The following is a 15,940-nucleotide window of genomic DNA, read 5'->3' as shown; positions in this document are numbered from 1 at the left end:
TTGGGTAATATTGTGACATGCCACACCAATCTCCAAACTGTTAAGAGGTTCCAGGCCCTTACTCATGGTTTCGTGACCTTGGAATACCGTATTGGCCCAAATATAAGCCGCATCCAGAAATAAGCCGCACCTCTAAAATTCAAGGCTTACTTGCGGGTATGGCCAGCATCCTGGCACTACCGCTCTGAACGGGGAACAGGAGCGGCTTGTGCCAGCTTGGGGAGGTAGTGCCAGGAGTGCCAGGAAGCAGTAGTACCGGGAGGCAAGTGCGCAGTGTTTGGTTCCGAATATAAGCTGTGGATACAGAGTACACGTTTCACGGGGCCTCTTTAAAAAAAACTCACCCTGTATATGTGTGTGTAAATAAACCATCTATCATAAAGGCACCATAGTCTCTGCTGTACCTCATTTTGAAGGAAACACGAACCCTGGGTACCCCTGGAATCTCTCATCACTCAAGAGATTAGGGTGGCATGCAACAGTATGGTTGTTACAAACCACTGGGGGGTGGTAAACAGCAGTACAGGCAACAACCATTTTAGGCATGTCCAATTGATGTGTGATTGCCTGTGGTGATGTCACCCCCCTCAGGGATGACACCCGGAGCGAACCGCCCCACCACACACCCCTTTCTCCGCCAGTGAGCAGTGGTTAGCCAAGTGTAGGAATGGAAGGAGCCCAGCATTTCAGTTCACACTCAGTTTCTCCAATCTGAAATTCAGTTTTCCACGTTCCTGTGGCCATCTGCAATTACATATATATATATATATATATATATATATATATATATATATACCCCCACAAGAAACACATTTTTTGTATGCAGTTTTGACTAAAACACACATTTTTGCAGGCAAATAACTCACTTTTGTTATTTTTACTGATATATTAATGTTGATGCACATTTTCCCTTAGTATCTTCATTTTTGTAAGCATTATTTGGTTGGAGAAGTACACTGCAAAATTCAGAGAAATGCAAATTCCAAAGGATGGTTGTGTTTTGTATTGGCTAGATTTGCCTTTAAATGTGAACTGAATCCCATTTTACACTCATCCCAGTGGAGAGAGTTTCTTTGGTCTCTTTGGAACCCACTGCCAATCTACTCTGGTGGACTCCTTCAAATTCAGGTATTCTGAGAGGGAACAATTTCTGTGATATTATGATGTAATGAGTCGGATGGCCAATCAGATCTTCCGTTGCAGAAAGATAAATGACACCAGGTCAGCCATTGTTTCAGAGGATGCAGGTTGGAGAATTACTTTCAGAGAGCAAAGGGGCTCTTAGACAAAAAGGTAAATACTATTTTTTATGGCACAAAAATAGTTCACATGAGTCTGTTAGAGAGTTGAGATTTTCTTGGTCCATTGATGCTTCTCATCCGGGTTAATTGTCAAGGCTTTTTCTCAAAGAATTTTAGGAGTTCTGGTCAGGTGAAGTTGCTGATCATACTGTCATCCATAGACAGAGAACTACAGTTCCTAAGTGTAATTGAAACAGAGGTTATCCTGGGGCAGGGGAGATTCTCCTCCTTCAAACCCTCCCGTAAGATTGAAAACCTAACTACAGCCTGCATAGATCTATGGTTTAATATGGTTTAATACTACTGTACAAAATCCTGTAGATCATCAGAAATGAGCAGGTAGGTCAACAGGTAAATTAAGGCATAGTTTTGCAGTTTAAAGCAATTAAAACAATTGTTTGTTTTAAAGAAAGTTGGAGTTATTTGACAATGGGACAGAGTGTCGTAGGAAGTTTAGACTTCTTCTTGGCTGGTCTTTAAAGCAGAACCTGCATCACTATCTGCCAGAGATTCTGTAACTGACTCCTGCATTACATACAGATCCTATACTGAACAGATCCAACCCCAAGATTGGATGAACTTCTTCCTAACCCACCACAATTTCTGCACAAAGTGATGTGTGCCTTTAACTCTTGACCATATGCAGATTGTAGGGTTAGTTCAGTTGAATGCCCCATCTTTGTGAAGTTTCTTTGCTAAGTTAACAGTCCTTGCCCAGTCCATTAAGCATCCTTTTTGCACATCTAAATAATTGGTCAAGTACAGATGTGTTGCCATAGAAACAGCTAGCTAGTGATACCTCCAGAAGTGGGAATAGGCCCCTCACCTCACCTGGCTGGCAGTTTTCCTAGAAGTAGGGGACAGCTTTTTTCTTAGTCTGGTCTGGAACTGAGAAGCTTGACTTGCTCTCTTCTGTTCGAACCAAAGCTATAACTTTGAAGGCCTTCCTAGAAACCTTAATGGGGTAGCAAAATCTGCCATGGTGCTAATGACAAAGGCACCTCCATCTTATGCTCTTGTTGTTTATATGTGTAAATGAATAAAATCATATATCCTAAGGACATCACAACCAAACCATGGGAAAGTGCAAGCATCCTTGGAGTCTCTCACCACTCAGAACCTGGGGTGTGCATAACAGGATAATAGTAGGTCTCTAAAGATGCTGGTTTATCTCCAATATTTTTCTTCTTCAGCCTCTGGCCACACAGAATGGCTTCTACAGGCACAGCTAAGAAGGCAGAAGGAGAACAGCCATCAAAGTAAGTGTAAAAAGTGTTATGATCCAGTTGGATTAACTGAGATGATCGGTTGGCTTTAGAATACCAGGCTTGGATCAAGGCTATAATTAAGAAGTCATGGCACTCATCTTGCTGTTTCCTTAGATGTTACTTGTTTTTGTGCCATAGCTATGATCTCATGCCCATCTACTCTGCATTGATAGAGAAACTGCCATTCATGTCCCCAACCCCCACCTTCAGAAGATGAAAGAGGACGTCCTGTATCATTTAGCTCTTGGAACTGGGACCCACAATTTACCTGCCTTGTTTGGAGACGTGAAGGTAAGAAAATAAACGTTGTGTCAGAACACTGAATCATTAAACTCTGTCTCTGATGATTGAAAATTGGATTTGGGAGAAGTACTTAAGGGACACCTGATGACCTAAGGATGGAATTACACTGTTTGGCTGGAGAGCTACTTCTGGATTAGTGTGAATTTTAATAGCGAGCTGTGTTTCACTTCTATTGTTTCAGAAGGTGTGAATTTGGTCGGTTCACCTTTCAGTGTGAACTGAATTGATTTCTCCCGTCTAATATATAACACCAGTAGCATTTTACAGAATAGCTAGATCTATCTACATTTAGCAGACTGAGTAATGTTATAAAAAATCTTCCTTTTTCTTTCTTTGAAACGCCATTGGGTCTAGTTTGTATGCACTGGTGGAAGCCCTTTGCGGATGAAAGCTTTCATCACATCTATTGCTAAGGAGCTGGCCATCGGGAGCCCGGCCTGCGACTTGCCCAACATCTGTGCTGCGACAGATCGGTATGCCATGTACAAAGCTGGCCCTGTGCTAGCACTTAGCGTAAGTACACAAGCCGTTATCTTACTTATTTACTGCATTGAGTTTAACTCTCACCTTTCCTCTGAGGATCTCAGGGTGGTGTACACACTCCCAGAAGAAGAAGAAGAAGAAGAGTTTGGATTTGATATCCCGCCTTTCACTCCCTTTAAGGAGTCTCAAAGCGGCTAACATTCTCCTTTCCCTTCCTCCCCCACAACAAACACTCTGTGAGCTGAGTGGGGCTGAGAGACTTCACAGAAGTGTGACTGGCCCAAGGTCACCCAGCAGCTGCATGTGGAGGAGCGGAGACGCAAACCCGGTTCCCCAGATTACGAGACTACCGCTCTTAACCACTACACCACACTGGCTCTCCCAGTCACATCCTCACAACAACCCCATGAGGTAGGCTAGGCTGAAAGATGCTGACTGGCCCCGAAGTTCTGCTACTCTTTAGCTTTCATTTCCATTCTGCCATTGACGTTGCTGTACTTCATGAATGGCAGATCTGCTTCGAAAAACTTTTTCGAAGGGAAGGATGGAAATAAATAAATATTAAAGAGTTCAGCCAGGTCTGTTTATTATATTTACCATATTTTTCTGTGTATAAGACTAGGTTTTTTTTCCTTTAAAAAAGTATCAAAATTTGGGGGCATCTTATACACATATACATCTCCCCCCCCCATTTTCTTAAATCGGAGTCCCCCAAAGTAGAGAGTGTCTTATACACGGGGGCGTCTTATAGACGGAAAAATATGGGCTCCAAGGAGCTCAAGGTGGTGTCTGTAGGTTTCCTCTTCCTCATTTCATCCTCACAACCACCATGTGAGGGAGGTCAGGTTGAGAGTGAGGGACTGACCCAAGATCACTGTGAGCTTTGTAGCTGGGTGGGGATTCGAACCCTGGCCTCTCCCAGGTTTTAATTCCACACTCTGACCACTACATCATGCTAGCTTTCTTGGGAGCACAGATACTTTAAAAGCAATTATATCTCTGTTCCTGATGGGGGGGGGGACCCGAGCTATTTGGTATATTTATCTTCAGTGGGAAACTCTGATGATGATGATAGAAGGGGGCGTTTGTTTGTTGTTCCTTTTCAGCATGGGATAGGGATGTCTTCCATTGCAACTATGTTGCATGAGCTCATCAAACTTCTGCATCATGCTAAATGCTCCAACGTCATCATTATTCGCATTGGCACATCTGGCGGAATAGGTATTTCCTCTTAGTCTTTCCCCCCTCCCCCTTCTAAATAAGTGTTTTTGCGGTTGATGGCTGTGGTGCTTAGATCGAACCAGGCTCTCTAAAATCACTATGGGAACTGGATCTATACTGTGAAGTTGATAATACAGACTGGTGAAAACTGGGGGGGGGTCCCTTTTAAGTCGGTGCCAGCTAAAATGAAAGGAGTAGTTTCACAGGTGGCAATATGCACCCGTGGACTTGGAAGGCTTTAAAAAAGAGCATTAGAGAAATACATGGATTAAAAGGCATTTCCAGAAATTGAAGGCTCAGTTTTGTTTTCAGATCAGATGCTTCTCGGTATAATTAAAAAAAGGAGACCCAATATAAATACAAATAATGTCTATGTTATATTACTAATAAAAGATAAACAACATGAATACGTTTACAAAATCCCAAAATGCAATGAATCCTATCAGACACCAATCTCAGATGACTGGTAAAAAGGTTGTTTCATCCATGAATCTAAATTTTGTGCTCTTTTGCATCAAGTGGATATCCATCAAATGGAAAATGTCACAGAGAGAGAGAGAGAGAGAGAGAGAAAGTATGCATATATACATATATATACAGTGGTACCTTGGGTTAAGAACTTAATTTGTTCTGGAGGTCCGTTCTTAACCTGAAGCACCACTTTAGCTAATGGGGTCTCCCGCTGCCACCATGCTGTTGGAGCACAATCTCTGTTCTCATCCTGAAGCAAAGTTCTTAACCCGAGGTACTATTTCTGGGTTAGTGGAGTCTGTAACCTGAAGCGTCTGTAACCCGAGGTACCACTCTCTCTCTCTCTCTCTCTCTCTCTCTCTATATATATATATATATATATGTACACATATACAGGTTTGGAGCCAGGATCTGTGGTGATCACCAAACAGGCTGTCAATGCCTCTTTCAAGCCTCAGTTAGAACAGATGGTCCTAGGGAAGTCTGTACTTCGCAACACAGACCTCGATGAGAAGTTGGCTGAGGAACTGCTGGAATGTGGCAAGGAACTGCATCAGTTCAACACGGTCATTGGGAACACAATGTGCACCTTGGATTTCTATGAAGGTAAGACTTCTGCAATGCAGCCCCGTTGGTCTGAATACTGTGTCTCAGGCAGAAATGGGGGAGAAATGTGATTCAGTTTGAAGTTGCTCAGTACTATGACCCTGTTCTGTCTCATTCACGCATTGCTAGCATTGCTTAAAAGGTAAAATAAAACATACAGACATGGGCTTAGCCAGGATTTTTGTTAAGGAGGCAGGTCTTTTGTTAGGGGGGGCAGAACCTCAATTAGCTATGTATTTTTATTGATCTTTATTGTTGGGGGGCAGCTGTCCCTCCCCCCCCCCGGCTATGTTCATTTACACAGAGGTCCCATTAGTAATGAAGAAAAGGTTCTTATCTTAGTTACTTCCTATTCCAAGGATGACTTTGGATTCTACATCACATGAGTGGAGCATCCTTGTGCAACAGAGACAGACCCTCCAACATTCCTCAGGTGAAAATAGGGACATTCTATTTTACATCCATGTGCTCCCCGCCCCCAACGCCTCCTCCTCTGAGGCTGGAGCAGAAACACAGACACAGTGACTGAATGAAGCAAGCTGGAGCCAAGCGACTGTAATGTTGCCTGCTGTGTCCTGTTGGGGAAGAGGCAAAGGACCACCTTTATATCCACTCAGCTAGCCACCATTTGCTTTTATGACATCACAGAGCATCCTCAGCCAATGGCAACAGCTGGGGCGGCATCATCATAACCTCTTCAGGCCTCACAATTGTGGGTGCAGCTCAGCAGAGATTGATCTGTTCCCAGGGCTTTTTTCAGGGGGAACTCACTGGAACTCAGTTCCGGCACCTCTCAGGATGCCATTGCCATTCTAAGAAAATGAGGGAGGTTTCATGGTGAGTTCCAGCACCTCTTTTTCTAGAAATATACACTATGTTCCATTGGTTATTGTTAAAACTATTTATAGGTGAGAGAAAGAGCTGAGAGGAGGAGCTGGAGGAGAAGCAGTGGCTCCAGCTAAGCCGGGTCTGAGACGAGGCTCGGTGGATCTTCCACTCTTTCAGTCCCTGCCTGCCTTTCTCTCTCGCTTGCTTCCGCCACCTCTTCTTGCTCCCAAGATGTGGGCGCTGGTGGCCAAAGTCAGCAAGAAGGAGCTCAACTCCAACCACAATGGGGCTGATGAGATCTCAGACAAAGAGCAGCAGGAAGCAATTGCACATGCTTGTTTACAAAGCTATGGTACTACCAACCTTACTGTGTGCTTGTGAAACATGGACCACTTATAAACGCCATCTCCAACTCCTCAAATGATTCCATCAATGGTGTTTCCTAAAACTTTTACACATCACCTGGGAAGACAGGCGAACTAATGCTAGTGTACTGGAAGAAGCAAAGATCACCAGTGTCAACATCAACTTCGTTGGACTGGTCGTGTTATGCTGATGCCTGATTATTGTCTTACAAAGCAACTACAGTGGTACCTCGGTTTACGAACTTAATCCGTTCCGGAAGTCTGCTTTTAAACCGAAACCGGTCTTCAACTGAGGCACGCTTTCCCTAATGAGGCCTCCCACAACCGGTGCCCTTCCACCATTTGGATTCCATTCTTAGACCAAGGTAAACTTCACAAACCAGGACACTACTTCCAGTTTTGTGGAGTTCGTAAACCAAATCGTTCGTAAACAGGACTGTTCTTAAACCAAGGTACCACTGTACTCTATTCCAAGCTTAAAATAGAAAGCGTAATGCTGGTGGTCAACAAAAGAGGTTCAAGACTCTCTCAAGGCAATTCTTAAAAAATGTAGTATAAACACCGACAACTGGGAAACACTGGCCTGCGAGCACTCCAATTGGAGAACAGCCTTTACCAAAGGTGTCATGGACTTTGAAGGCGCTCGAACTCAGGATGAAAGGGAGAAGTGCACTTGGCACACTTGGCAAACCCTCACCATGATCAACTCCCACCCGAAAACCTATGTCCCAACTGTGGAATGACGTGTGGATCCAGAATTAGCCTCCACAGTCACAGACTCACTTTTAAGACCATGTTTATGGAAAACAATCTTACTCAGCTACAAGTGATCACCAAAGAAGAAGAAGAAGAAAGATTGATGACGTACAGAATGAAATAGACAGACTGAATGAACAAGCCAGTGAGGAAATTTTGAAAGTAGAACAGAAGTACAACAAACTCTGCCAACCATTCTTGCCAAACTCTTTCAAACTCTGAGCACAGGTGTTGATGCTGGCAAGGCCACACTCCTGTCAGCAATTCTGCAGCAGCATCCTGCACTAGCTGCAGCTTCCGTATCAAGCATGAGGAAAGCCCCACACAGAGCACATTGCAGTATCCAGTCTTGAAGTAACCAGCACACAAACTACTGTGGCCAGGCTTTCCCAGTCCAGGAATGGCCGAATCCAGGAATAGTTGCAGCTGGTAAAAGGCACTTCTGTTTGATGTGAGATTGTCTATTTTTTAAAAAAAAATCATCTGTAAACTGCTCTGTGATCCTTTGGTGTAAAACACCAGTCGGGCAAAAAATATTTAAATAAAGAACTTGACATTCCTAAAAGCTTAGGTTTTAAGGGAGAAGAAAGAGCACAAGGAAGTGGTGAAGCTTAGGGGTTTAGTGGGAAATCACAACAGGTATATTTCCCTGACAAAGGCTAGATATCCCACAGGGTCCCTTCCAACAGACTGATTCTGTGATTCTAAGTCTGGAAATTGGAAGTGAAGATGAATGCCTTAACCAGGGTGGTCAGAAATCCACTGAAATCTACTGAATACTAAAACAGTCATGTTTTCCCCCATAGAACTCTGGGGATTATAGTTTGTTAAGGGTGCTAAGAATTGATAGGAAGCCTCTTACGAAAAAGGAGCAATGCAGAAGCAAGCACCAGGTGGCTGGAATGGTAAACAAGATATGGATGTTATTGGATTGTACCGTGGGAACCAGGGACAGTCTGTAAAGTGCTCTGAGAGCCGGATGTTACCTCAGAGCAGCACATGACCCTGTACAGGAAGTACATGGGTGGAGTTATTCTCTCTCTGCAGTTGGAATCAGAGTGTACAGACGTGTTTCTCTGTACTGCTGAAAGACAGAAATAAAGACATGTAGATACATTTCTGTCTGTCTCTTCCCCCCCCCCCGGGAATGGAGGAGGGGGAGGAGTGGTGTGTTCTTCTTCACGTTGAGGAGAATCGCCGATTGGAGACCTCCCTTGATCTTGCCGGGAGTCGCAGACAGGAGGTCATAAGGATTCAAGCCGGGCACCTGGAGGGTGGCCAAATACCTCTGGACTAAGCTAAGCTCTGCTGGCTTGAATTCCGACATCTGGTAGCAGACCGATGGATATCTGATCTATGAGAATCTGCATGAGAGGTGAGAGGTCGATGAATCGTTGCCATCCTCTGCACCTAAGGAGATAAAGAAATGCGTCTGCCTGCAGCCAGAGGCTAAACAGAACAGACAGCTGGACACCGAGAGGAGTGTGTTTCAAGGCAACGGAGCCTCAAAAGGTATGCTGCATTTCGGGCTAGAGAGAATGAACGCAGAAAGGCTTAATTTCTGGTTCACAATAGCTGCGTTTGAAAAACAAGCTCTGAGAGCAAGCTTGCATACCAGGAATTCCTGTGGTGAGATAAGGATTCCCGTCCCGGGGAAGGTTGCTGGGCAATGACCATCAGGGCTTAGAAAGTTACTGACAAATGGGATTGGCTCAGAAAGAGAGTGAGACGTCAAAGAATGTTTTGACTACCTTTTGCAGCTGTGGAAAACAGCGTGCAGATTGCCTGCCTGAGAAAGCAGAAAAACAGCAAAAAGTTTGCCTGCCTGTAAAAAGCAGTAAACAGCCGAGTGATTTTTGGAGTTTACTGGCGTGAAAAAGAAAGCAGGCTTGAGAGTGTAAAGCTGACCCTTGGATTCAGCATGGATGCCAAAAAGGGGGGAGTGCCCCTGAGTGCCGTGGTTCAGGATGAACACAGCCGGCATGCTGCACTGGAAGTAAAGGACAGGGGGAGGGAGGAACGGAGTTCTAATTCCCCCACCGATGAAGCTACTGGAGTGGAAGCTGTAGCTTTGAACGTTGTCCAGTGTTACAGTTGTGGACAGGCTGGGCATCTTCAGCGGAACTGCAAGAAGCCACGTCAGCCAAAAGGAGCGAAGGGCCGCTCAGCAAAGCCTGAGGCGTCAGGCAAAGGTCATACCAAGCCTATGGTGGAACCTGCAAAGGCTTTGATGGCGAAAGGAACCACGCCAGATGTTGGGAACGCGTTTATTATCGACACTGCAGCGACGGTTCATATGTCCCCACACAGAGGACTCTTTTCAACGTTTAAGAAGCAAAGCTTCACTGTGACACAGGCCAACGGTCAGGAGCTGGAAGCGACCGGAAAAGGGACTGTCTATCTTAAGAGTCTGAACTTGACAATAAACAATGTTTACTTGGTTCCTGAATTGAAGATCAATCTGCTAAGTGTTTCGCAGATTGCAAAGAGAGGACTGAAACTGTCCTACGATGCTGAGAGCTGCAAGATCTACAAAGATGGAGAATTATTTCTTTCGGCCAGAGAGAAGGATGGACTATATTTGTTGACTTTTGCACAAAGTGATTATATGGAATGTAATTCATCTGTGTCTAACCTAGTTTCTCTTGCAGGTGTGAGCAAGAAGACCGGAGTCAACAGAGCATTTCAGCGGGTGTATGCTGATGTGATTGGTCCTCTAGAACCATCTAGAGGCAATGCAAGATATTATCTTGTGTGTGTGGATCATTTCTCTAACTATGTCTGGGTTTATGTGTTGAGAAAGCCACAGGAAGCCTTGGAGAGGTTTCAGGAGTTTTGTGACAAAGTTAAGAGTATGCATGATGCTAACATTGATTGTCTATTCACAGATGAGAAGCAGATTTTTCTTTTACAGGATTTCCAAAGGTTCCTGCAGAAGAAGGGGATCAGACACAGGATTGCTGTTTCAGCGGAAGCGTGGAACAGGGGTGTCTGTGTACGGGTGAACAGAGAATTGCAAAAGGGGATGGAAGCGCAATTGCTAAGTTCACATCTGCCACATGAGTACTGGGCCGAGTCTCTGATGTCGTTCTGTTATACGAAAGTGAGAAAGGTTTCAAAAGAGTTGGGAAGTTCTCCTTTTGAGAAACTGTTCCACAGAAAACCTTCTGTTGCCCATTTCAAGGTTTTTGGGTCTCATGTGAGAACAGAAGCTCCAGGTGGAGTAAAGAATGCCAGAGGCATTTTTGTGGGGTATGAAAAGGGTCTCTACAGAGTAATTTTGTCTGAATCTGGTCAGGTGATTCTCACAAAATTTCTAGAGAGTGCTCCTGAACAGGAGAGAGTGATAGTACACACATTTCCCACTGAGGACGATTCAGATGATGATGATTTTACTGATTACAGCTGTAATGAAAGTGATGACACTGATAGCTCGGAGAGCTCGGTTGTCACAGTCATTGAGAGGAAGTCTCACACAATGGATAGGCCTTCACAACTGAAGGATGAACCACTGTTTACCATTGGAACTGGTTCTCCAAAGAGTCCTGAGACTGGACCAGTGAGCAGAGAGGATCAGCACCTCATACGTAGGTCTGAGAGAGTTACAAAGGGTCAACCACCCAAGAGGTACTCAAAGGAGTTTGCTAACTTAGCTGTTGCATGTGTTGCTGTTGTAAACAACCGAGGACAGGTTGGAGCTGTGTCTAAGTCAGAGACAAAGACACAACAGAGAGTTGCTAGCCAAGGTAATGCAGATGCACTCATTCCTTGGAAACCAGACAACCAGAGAGGTACACTGGGGAAACCAGTGGCGGGGAGTTCCAAGGGTGGAACTGAAACAACAGGGGAGTGTTAAGTGTATAACAACTGTTTGTTTTCTTCTCTGGATCATGCTTTGCTTGCTGCAACACGCATTGATTCTTTTGGGGGAGGATGTTACGAAAAAGGAGCAATGCAGAAGCAAGCACCAGGTGGCTGGAATGGTAAACAAGATATGGATGTTATTGGATTGTACCGTGGGAACCAGGGACAGTCTGTAAAGTGCTCTGAGAGCCGGATGTTACCTCAGAGCAGCACATGACCCTGTACAGGAAGTACATGGGTGGAGTTATTCTCTCTCTGCAGTTGGAATCAGAGTGTACAGACGTGTTTCTCTGTACTGCTGAAAGACAGAAATAAAGACATGTAGATACATTTCTGTCTGTCTCTTCCCCCCCCCCTGGGAATGGAGGAGGGGGAGGAGTGGTGTGTTCTTCTTCACGTTGAGGAGAATCGCCGATTGGAGACCTCCCTTGATCTTGCCGGGAGTCGCAGACAGGAGGTCATAAGGATTCAAGCCGGGCACCTGGAGGGTGGCCAAATACCTCTGGACTAAGCTAAGCTCTGCTGGCTTGAATTCCGACACTATCCCCTTCCCAGAGCTACAATTCCCAGAGTTCACTCCTTTAAGATGCAAAAGGCTAAGCAATTAAGGTCATAACCTTGACAAAGGATCTGGCCTGACTGGTTAAGTGAGCTTCCTATACATAGGATTAAAGATTAGGAAATGAACCACAGGTGTCATCTAGACTGACCCCCCCCAAACTCATAACACTATCAAAATCTGAGGTTGAGGTATTGTTAAATGTGATTTTTCTCTGTGTGCAAGGTGTGTCAATAATATATGATGTGATATTTTCGACGCGGGGACCCTCAGAAACCACAGGCGCTGAAGCCTGTGGACCCAGTGACTCGGCGGGCACCATTTCCGCCCCCCCGACCCGCGAAGGAGCCTTTTTAAAGGCTTCGGAACGGGGAATGGAGAGCGGTGTGGTGCTGAGAGTCGACTGCTTCCCCTACTGAGTGAAGCCGCATGCCATGGACGGAGAGCGCTGACTTCTTTCTCTGAACATTTGGACTAAAAGTAACAACCCGTGAGTAATACGGAAATTGGACTTAAAAAGGGAAATTTTTCTTGGGAATTAGGCACGACCGGGTAAGGTGCAAAGAGGAAGTCCACCTACCCGCCTTGTAAACATCTTAAAGCAAGGATTTTATAACTAAGGTTGAGAGAACACCTTTCTCTTTAGTGGATAAAAGCAATTAACTCCACGTTTTGGCAATATAAGTGATTGTGCTGGAGGATAAGAGCTAATAATGAGAGCGGAATTGTCACCCCTCCCCCAAGACCCGGGAGTGATCGGTGAGAGAGCCTGCTGAAGAGATATAGAAGACTTTGACAGCTGTCAAACTAGCTGTCAAAGTTGGGGGAAAAGGAGAACTTTGTTTCTGTTGTCTTTGCTGGTTATATTTGTTACAATTTGGTAATAAATTGTTAAAAATAAAGAAGAAAAGGCTAATTTGACTTTTGGGTTGGAACTGGAAGATACTAAGAAACCAGAACCCCTCTAGAGGGGGTTCAGGACATTACAAGAATGGCTGTAAGTGGAAAAACACTGGCTGAACTGGAGAGGACTTTTTTTCTCTTGGGAAAGTTACAAGAACAAAGTGATGTTTTGGCTACAAGTGTTACAATATTGAATGGAGCAGTAAATAAAACTACTGAGCCTGGAAGGGACTTGACTCAAGTCTTTGCAGCTGAATAAAAAGTTTTTGCAGCTGAACTAAAAATCTCTGCAGCTGAACAAGAAAAGAAATCTGAGAAATTTGAGAATGTGAGGAAAGAGATACATGTTGATTTGAAGGAAAAGGAAGGAGGAGCTATAATGCCACAGATGATTAAGGAGAGCCAGAGGCCGGTTAAGATGGATACAAAGGAAAATAAGTTCAGGATGATGAAAATTTGGTTTGAATTGAAGAATGGAGAATGGAGAGATCTCCTTATGTGGAGATCTGAAGACCTATGGATTACAAACCTGGCTAAAGTGGAAACTGGAGCTTTTGGGACATTTGGACTTAAGAGAAGTAAGAAACAAGATTTTGGCTCCACTTTTAAATATGGAGGCCTGGCTGGAAGAAACATGGACCTTATTGGGACAGAGCTTCTTCGAGATTTGGTGTTCAATATAAAGGACTATCAAAAAAACCGGCAGAGAGGAATTGAGAGAGAATTAAGAGCCTTGGACGTGAGGTCGCCAGGCTGACAGCAGATAGACTGATGGACATTTGCTGGGGTTAGAAACCGGGAAAGGGGGGGTGGGGCTTTGGGAATTCAAAGGGTGTACAATTATATTCTGTTTCTTTTAATTTTGTTTTGCTACTAATATAAAAATGGGGAATTTGTGGAAGGGAATTGGGGTCAACCTTAGAAAAAGATTTTTAAGAATAAGTACTGATGTATAAAGACTGAGGTTTATAAGTTAAAATTGGTTAACTAAAATGAATTAAAGAAAATAAGGTAAAGTTCGGGGACAAGAACTTGCTGAGCTAAAAATTGGAACTGGAATACAAGGGGAGGTGTGGGGAAGTCAAGGAAATTGGTTATTGATAGTAAGGAATGTAAATTTTATGTGTTTTTAATTGTTTTTTGTTTTTTCTTTATTTTTTGAAAATTTCAATAAATATTTATAAAAAATAATAATAATATATGATGTGATATTTTTAGGTCAAGCTCGCCTTGATGGCGCTATCTGTTCCTACACGGAAGAAGACAAAATGAAATATTTAAAGGCAGCTCACGAGGCTGGAGTAAGAAATATCGAGATGGAATCTGCCATTGTTGCAGCAATGTGCAATCTTAGTGGTATCAAAGGTAACTCATGCAGCCAGTCTTGATGCATCTGCTGTAGAAATGGTCAAACTTTGACCTATGAATTTCAGCCTCTCAGGTAGCTGCTATCTAATGCTCAATTCCTATTAAGGTGATACTTTGATCCGGCAAACCAAAATTTCTCAAAATAGTGTGCATGCTTTTGAGTTCTCCATAGTTCTTCATCAGGGTTGATGGTGGACAAAATTTGTTGATGGTGATACCAAGAGTGTATCAGATATATCTGGCGAGTTTTAAAGGAGAATGTGGGAGGAGACATTCAAATGAGGGTCTTTACATGAAGGTATCAGATTGCATCAAATCATCCTGGGAAGAGGACGGTGGCCTACTTTACACATAGTGCTAAACTGTGGTTTGTTTAAGCCAGGGACGGTTAGCCACTTTTGTCCAGCAGGCCAGAACAAAAAGTAGTCAGCCTTCTTGGGCCACTTTTGATAGGTGATGTCATATGATGTCCGGTGGTTCTGAGCCCTCCAGAAAGCAGTGGACCTTGCATTAGGTGCCAAATCTAAAGTGTTGAATGTAAGCCCTCTTGGAAGGGAACAGCCCCCTTCCTAAATCTGCATCGAAGTCTTTTCTATCATGCCACCTCTTACTTGCTTTTTCTCTAAACTAAAAAGTCTCAAACACTGCAGCCTTTCCTTATAGGGGATTTGCTCCACCCATTGATCATTTCGGTTGCCCTTTTCTGAACCTTTTCCAATTGTACAATATCCTTTTTGAAGTCAAGTGACCAGAACTGGTATTAATACTAATTATATTACTACTACTAATAATAATAATCTTGGCTAGCATGAAAACAGAATTTGGCCTTTTGCATATCTTCAAGACTTAAATGGTTTTAAATGTGTAGTGGGTAGGAATGGGCTTATTGATTTATTTTTGTTCTTGCTTTTATTATGTATCTTGGTTTTTTTTATCTTGTATTTTTATGCTGTGAACCGCTGTGAGATATATGGATGAAGGGCACTATACAGAAGAAGAAGAAGAAGAAGAAGAAGAAGAAGAAGAAGAAGAAGAAGAAGAAGAAGAAGGGAAGGGGGGAGTGTTAAATGACTATCACAGCAGCATTAGGCAGGCAAGAGAAGTTGGCTTCTGGCTTCTTCATTCTCTTGTGTTCCCTGAAGCCACATTTTGGGTCCTCTCCTGTTTTCTTTCACCGACCTCTAGGTGCTGTGGTCTGTGTCACACTCCTGAATCGACTTCAAGGGGACCAGATCACCAGCTCTCATGAAGTCCTGGTTGAATACGAAGAGAGACCCCAGAAGTTGGTGGGGCAGTTTATTAAGAAGCATCTTGGGGGGAAGTGACATGTCTGCTTCTTTAAACTTCTCATTTTCATTAAAATCCCGTGTTCCTTCACAAACTCATTTATGCCATTTCTTCCACACCCAATTGCACTACAGTTCATGCTTCATATTATCCATATTCCTCATTCACGTTATCATTATAATTGGAAACGAGAGCAAAGCATGACGAACACACAATAAACCTTGGGTCTGGTTTGGAAGATTCAGCAGGTGCAGAATGCGGTGGCCAGACTGCTGGTAGAGGCATCTAGCAGACATGTGACACCATTGTTAAATAGCCTTACTGGCTCCCCATCTACCATGGAAGTCCTTGTATTGT

At 43.8% G+C, this 15,940-nt stretch overlaps 1 protein-coding gene across 3 annotated transcripts; it reads left to right on the top strand.

The window, feature by feature from the left end:
• The first annotated feature begins 818 nt into the window (after positions 1–818).
• LOC128402969 (uridine phosphorylase 1-like) lies at positions 819–15,677 on the top strand. Of its 3 annotated transcripts, none has more exons than XM_053367464.1 (8): positions 819–1,293; positions 2,495–2,560; positions 2,743–2,860; positions 3,227–3,385; positions 4,462–4,576; positions 5,444–5,653; positions 14,147–14,293; positions 15,482–15,677. In XM_053367464.1, the coding sequence occupies exons 2-8, from the start codon at positions 2,511–2,513 to the stop codon at positions 15,619–15,621; spliced, it is 939 nt and encodes a 312-aa protein (XP_053223439.1). In that variant the 5' UTR covers positions 819–1,293; positions 2,495–2,510; the 3' UTR covers positions 15,622–15,677. The 3 variants fall into 3 exon arrangements, with proteins under 3 accessions (XP_053223439.1, XP_053223442.1, XP_053223441.1); XM_053367467.1 differs by having other exon boundaries at positions 1,276–1,293; positions 2,708–2,860; XM_053367466.1 differs by lacking the exon at positions 819–1,293 and having other exon boundaries at positions 2,457–2,560; positions 2,708–2,860.
• Positions 15,678–15,940: the final 263 nt, after the last annotated feature.

The sequence above is a fragment of the Podarcis raffonei genome, chromosome 15, assembly GCF_027172205.1.
Source record: "Podarcis raffonei isolate rPodRaf1 chromosome 15, rPodRaf1.pri, whole genome shotgun sequence".
NCBI lineage: Eukaryota > Metazoa > Chordata > Lepidosauria > Squamata > Lacertidae > Podarcis > Podarcis raffonei.
This window is presented reverse-complemented; position numbering and strand designations above follow the sequence as displayed.

Bases quoted from the DNA above. Each gene is read 5' to 3' on its own strand.
- LOC128402969 (XM_053367464.1), top strand. From the start codon at position 2,511: ATGGCTTCTACAGGCACAGCTAAGAAGGCAGAAGGAGAACAGCCATCA. The intron at 2,861-3,226 runs GTAAGAAAATAA...CATTGGGTCTAG, and splicing joins CCTTGTTTGGAGACGTGAAG to TTTGTATGCACTGGTGGAAG. The intron at 3,386-4,461 runs GTAAGTACACAA...GTTCCTTTTCAG, and splicing joins GCCCTGTGCTAGCACTTAGC to CATGGGATAGGGATGTCTTC.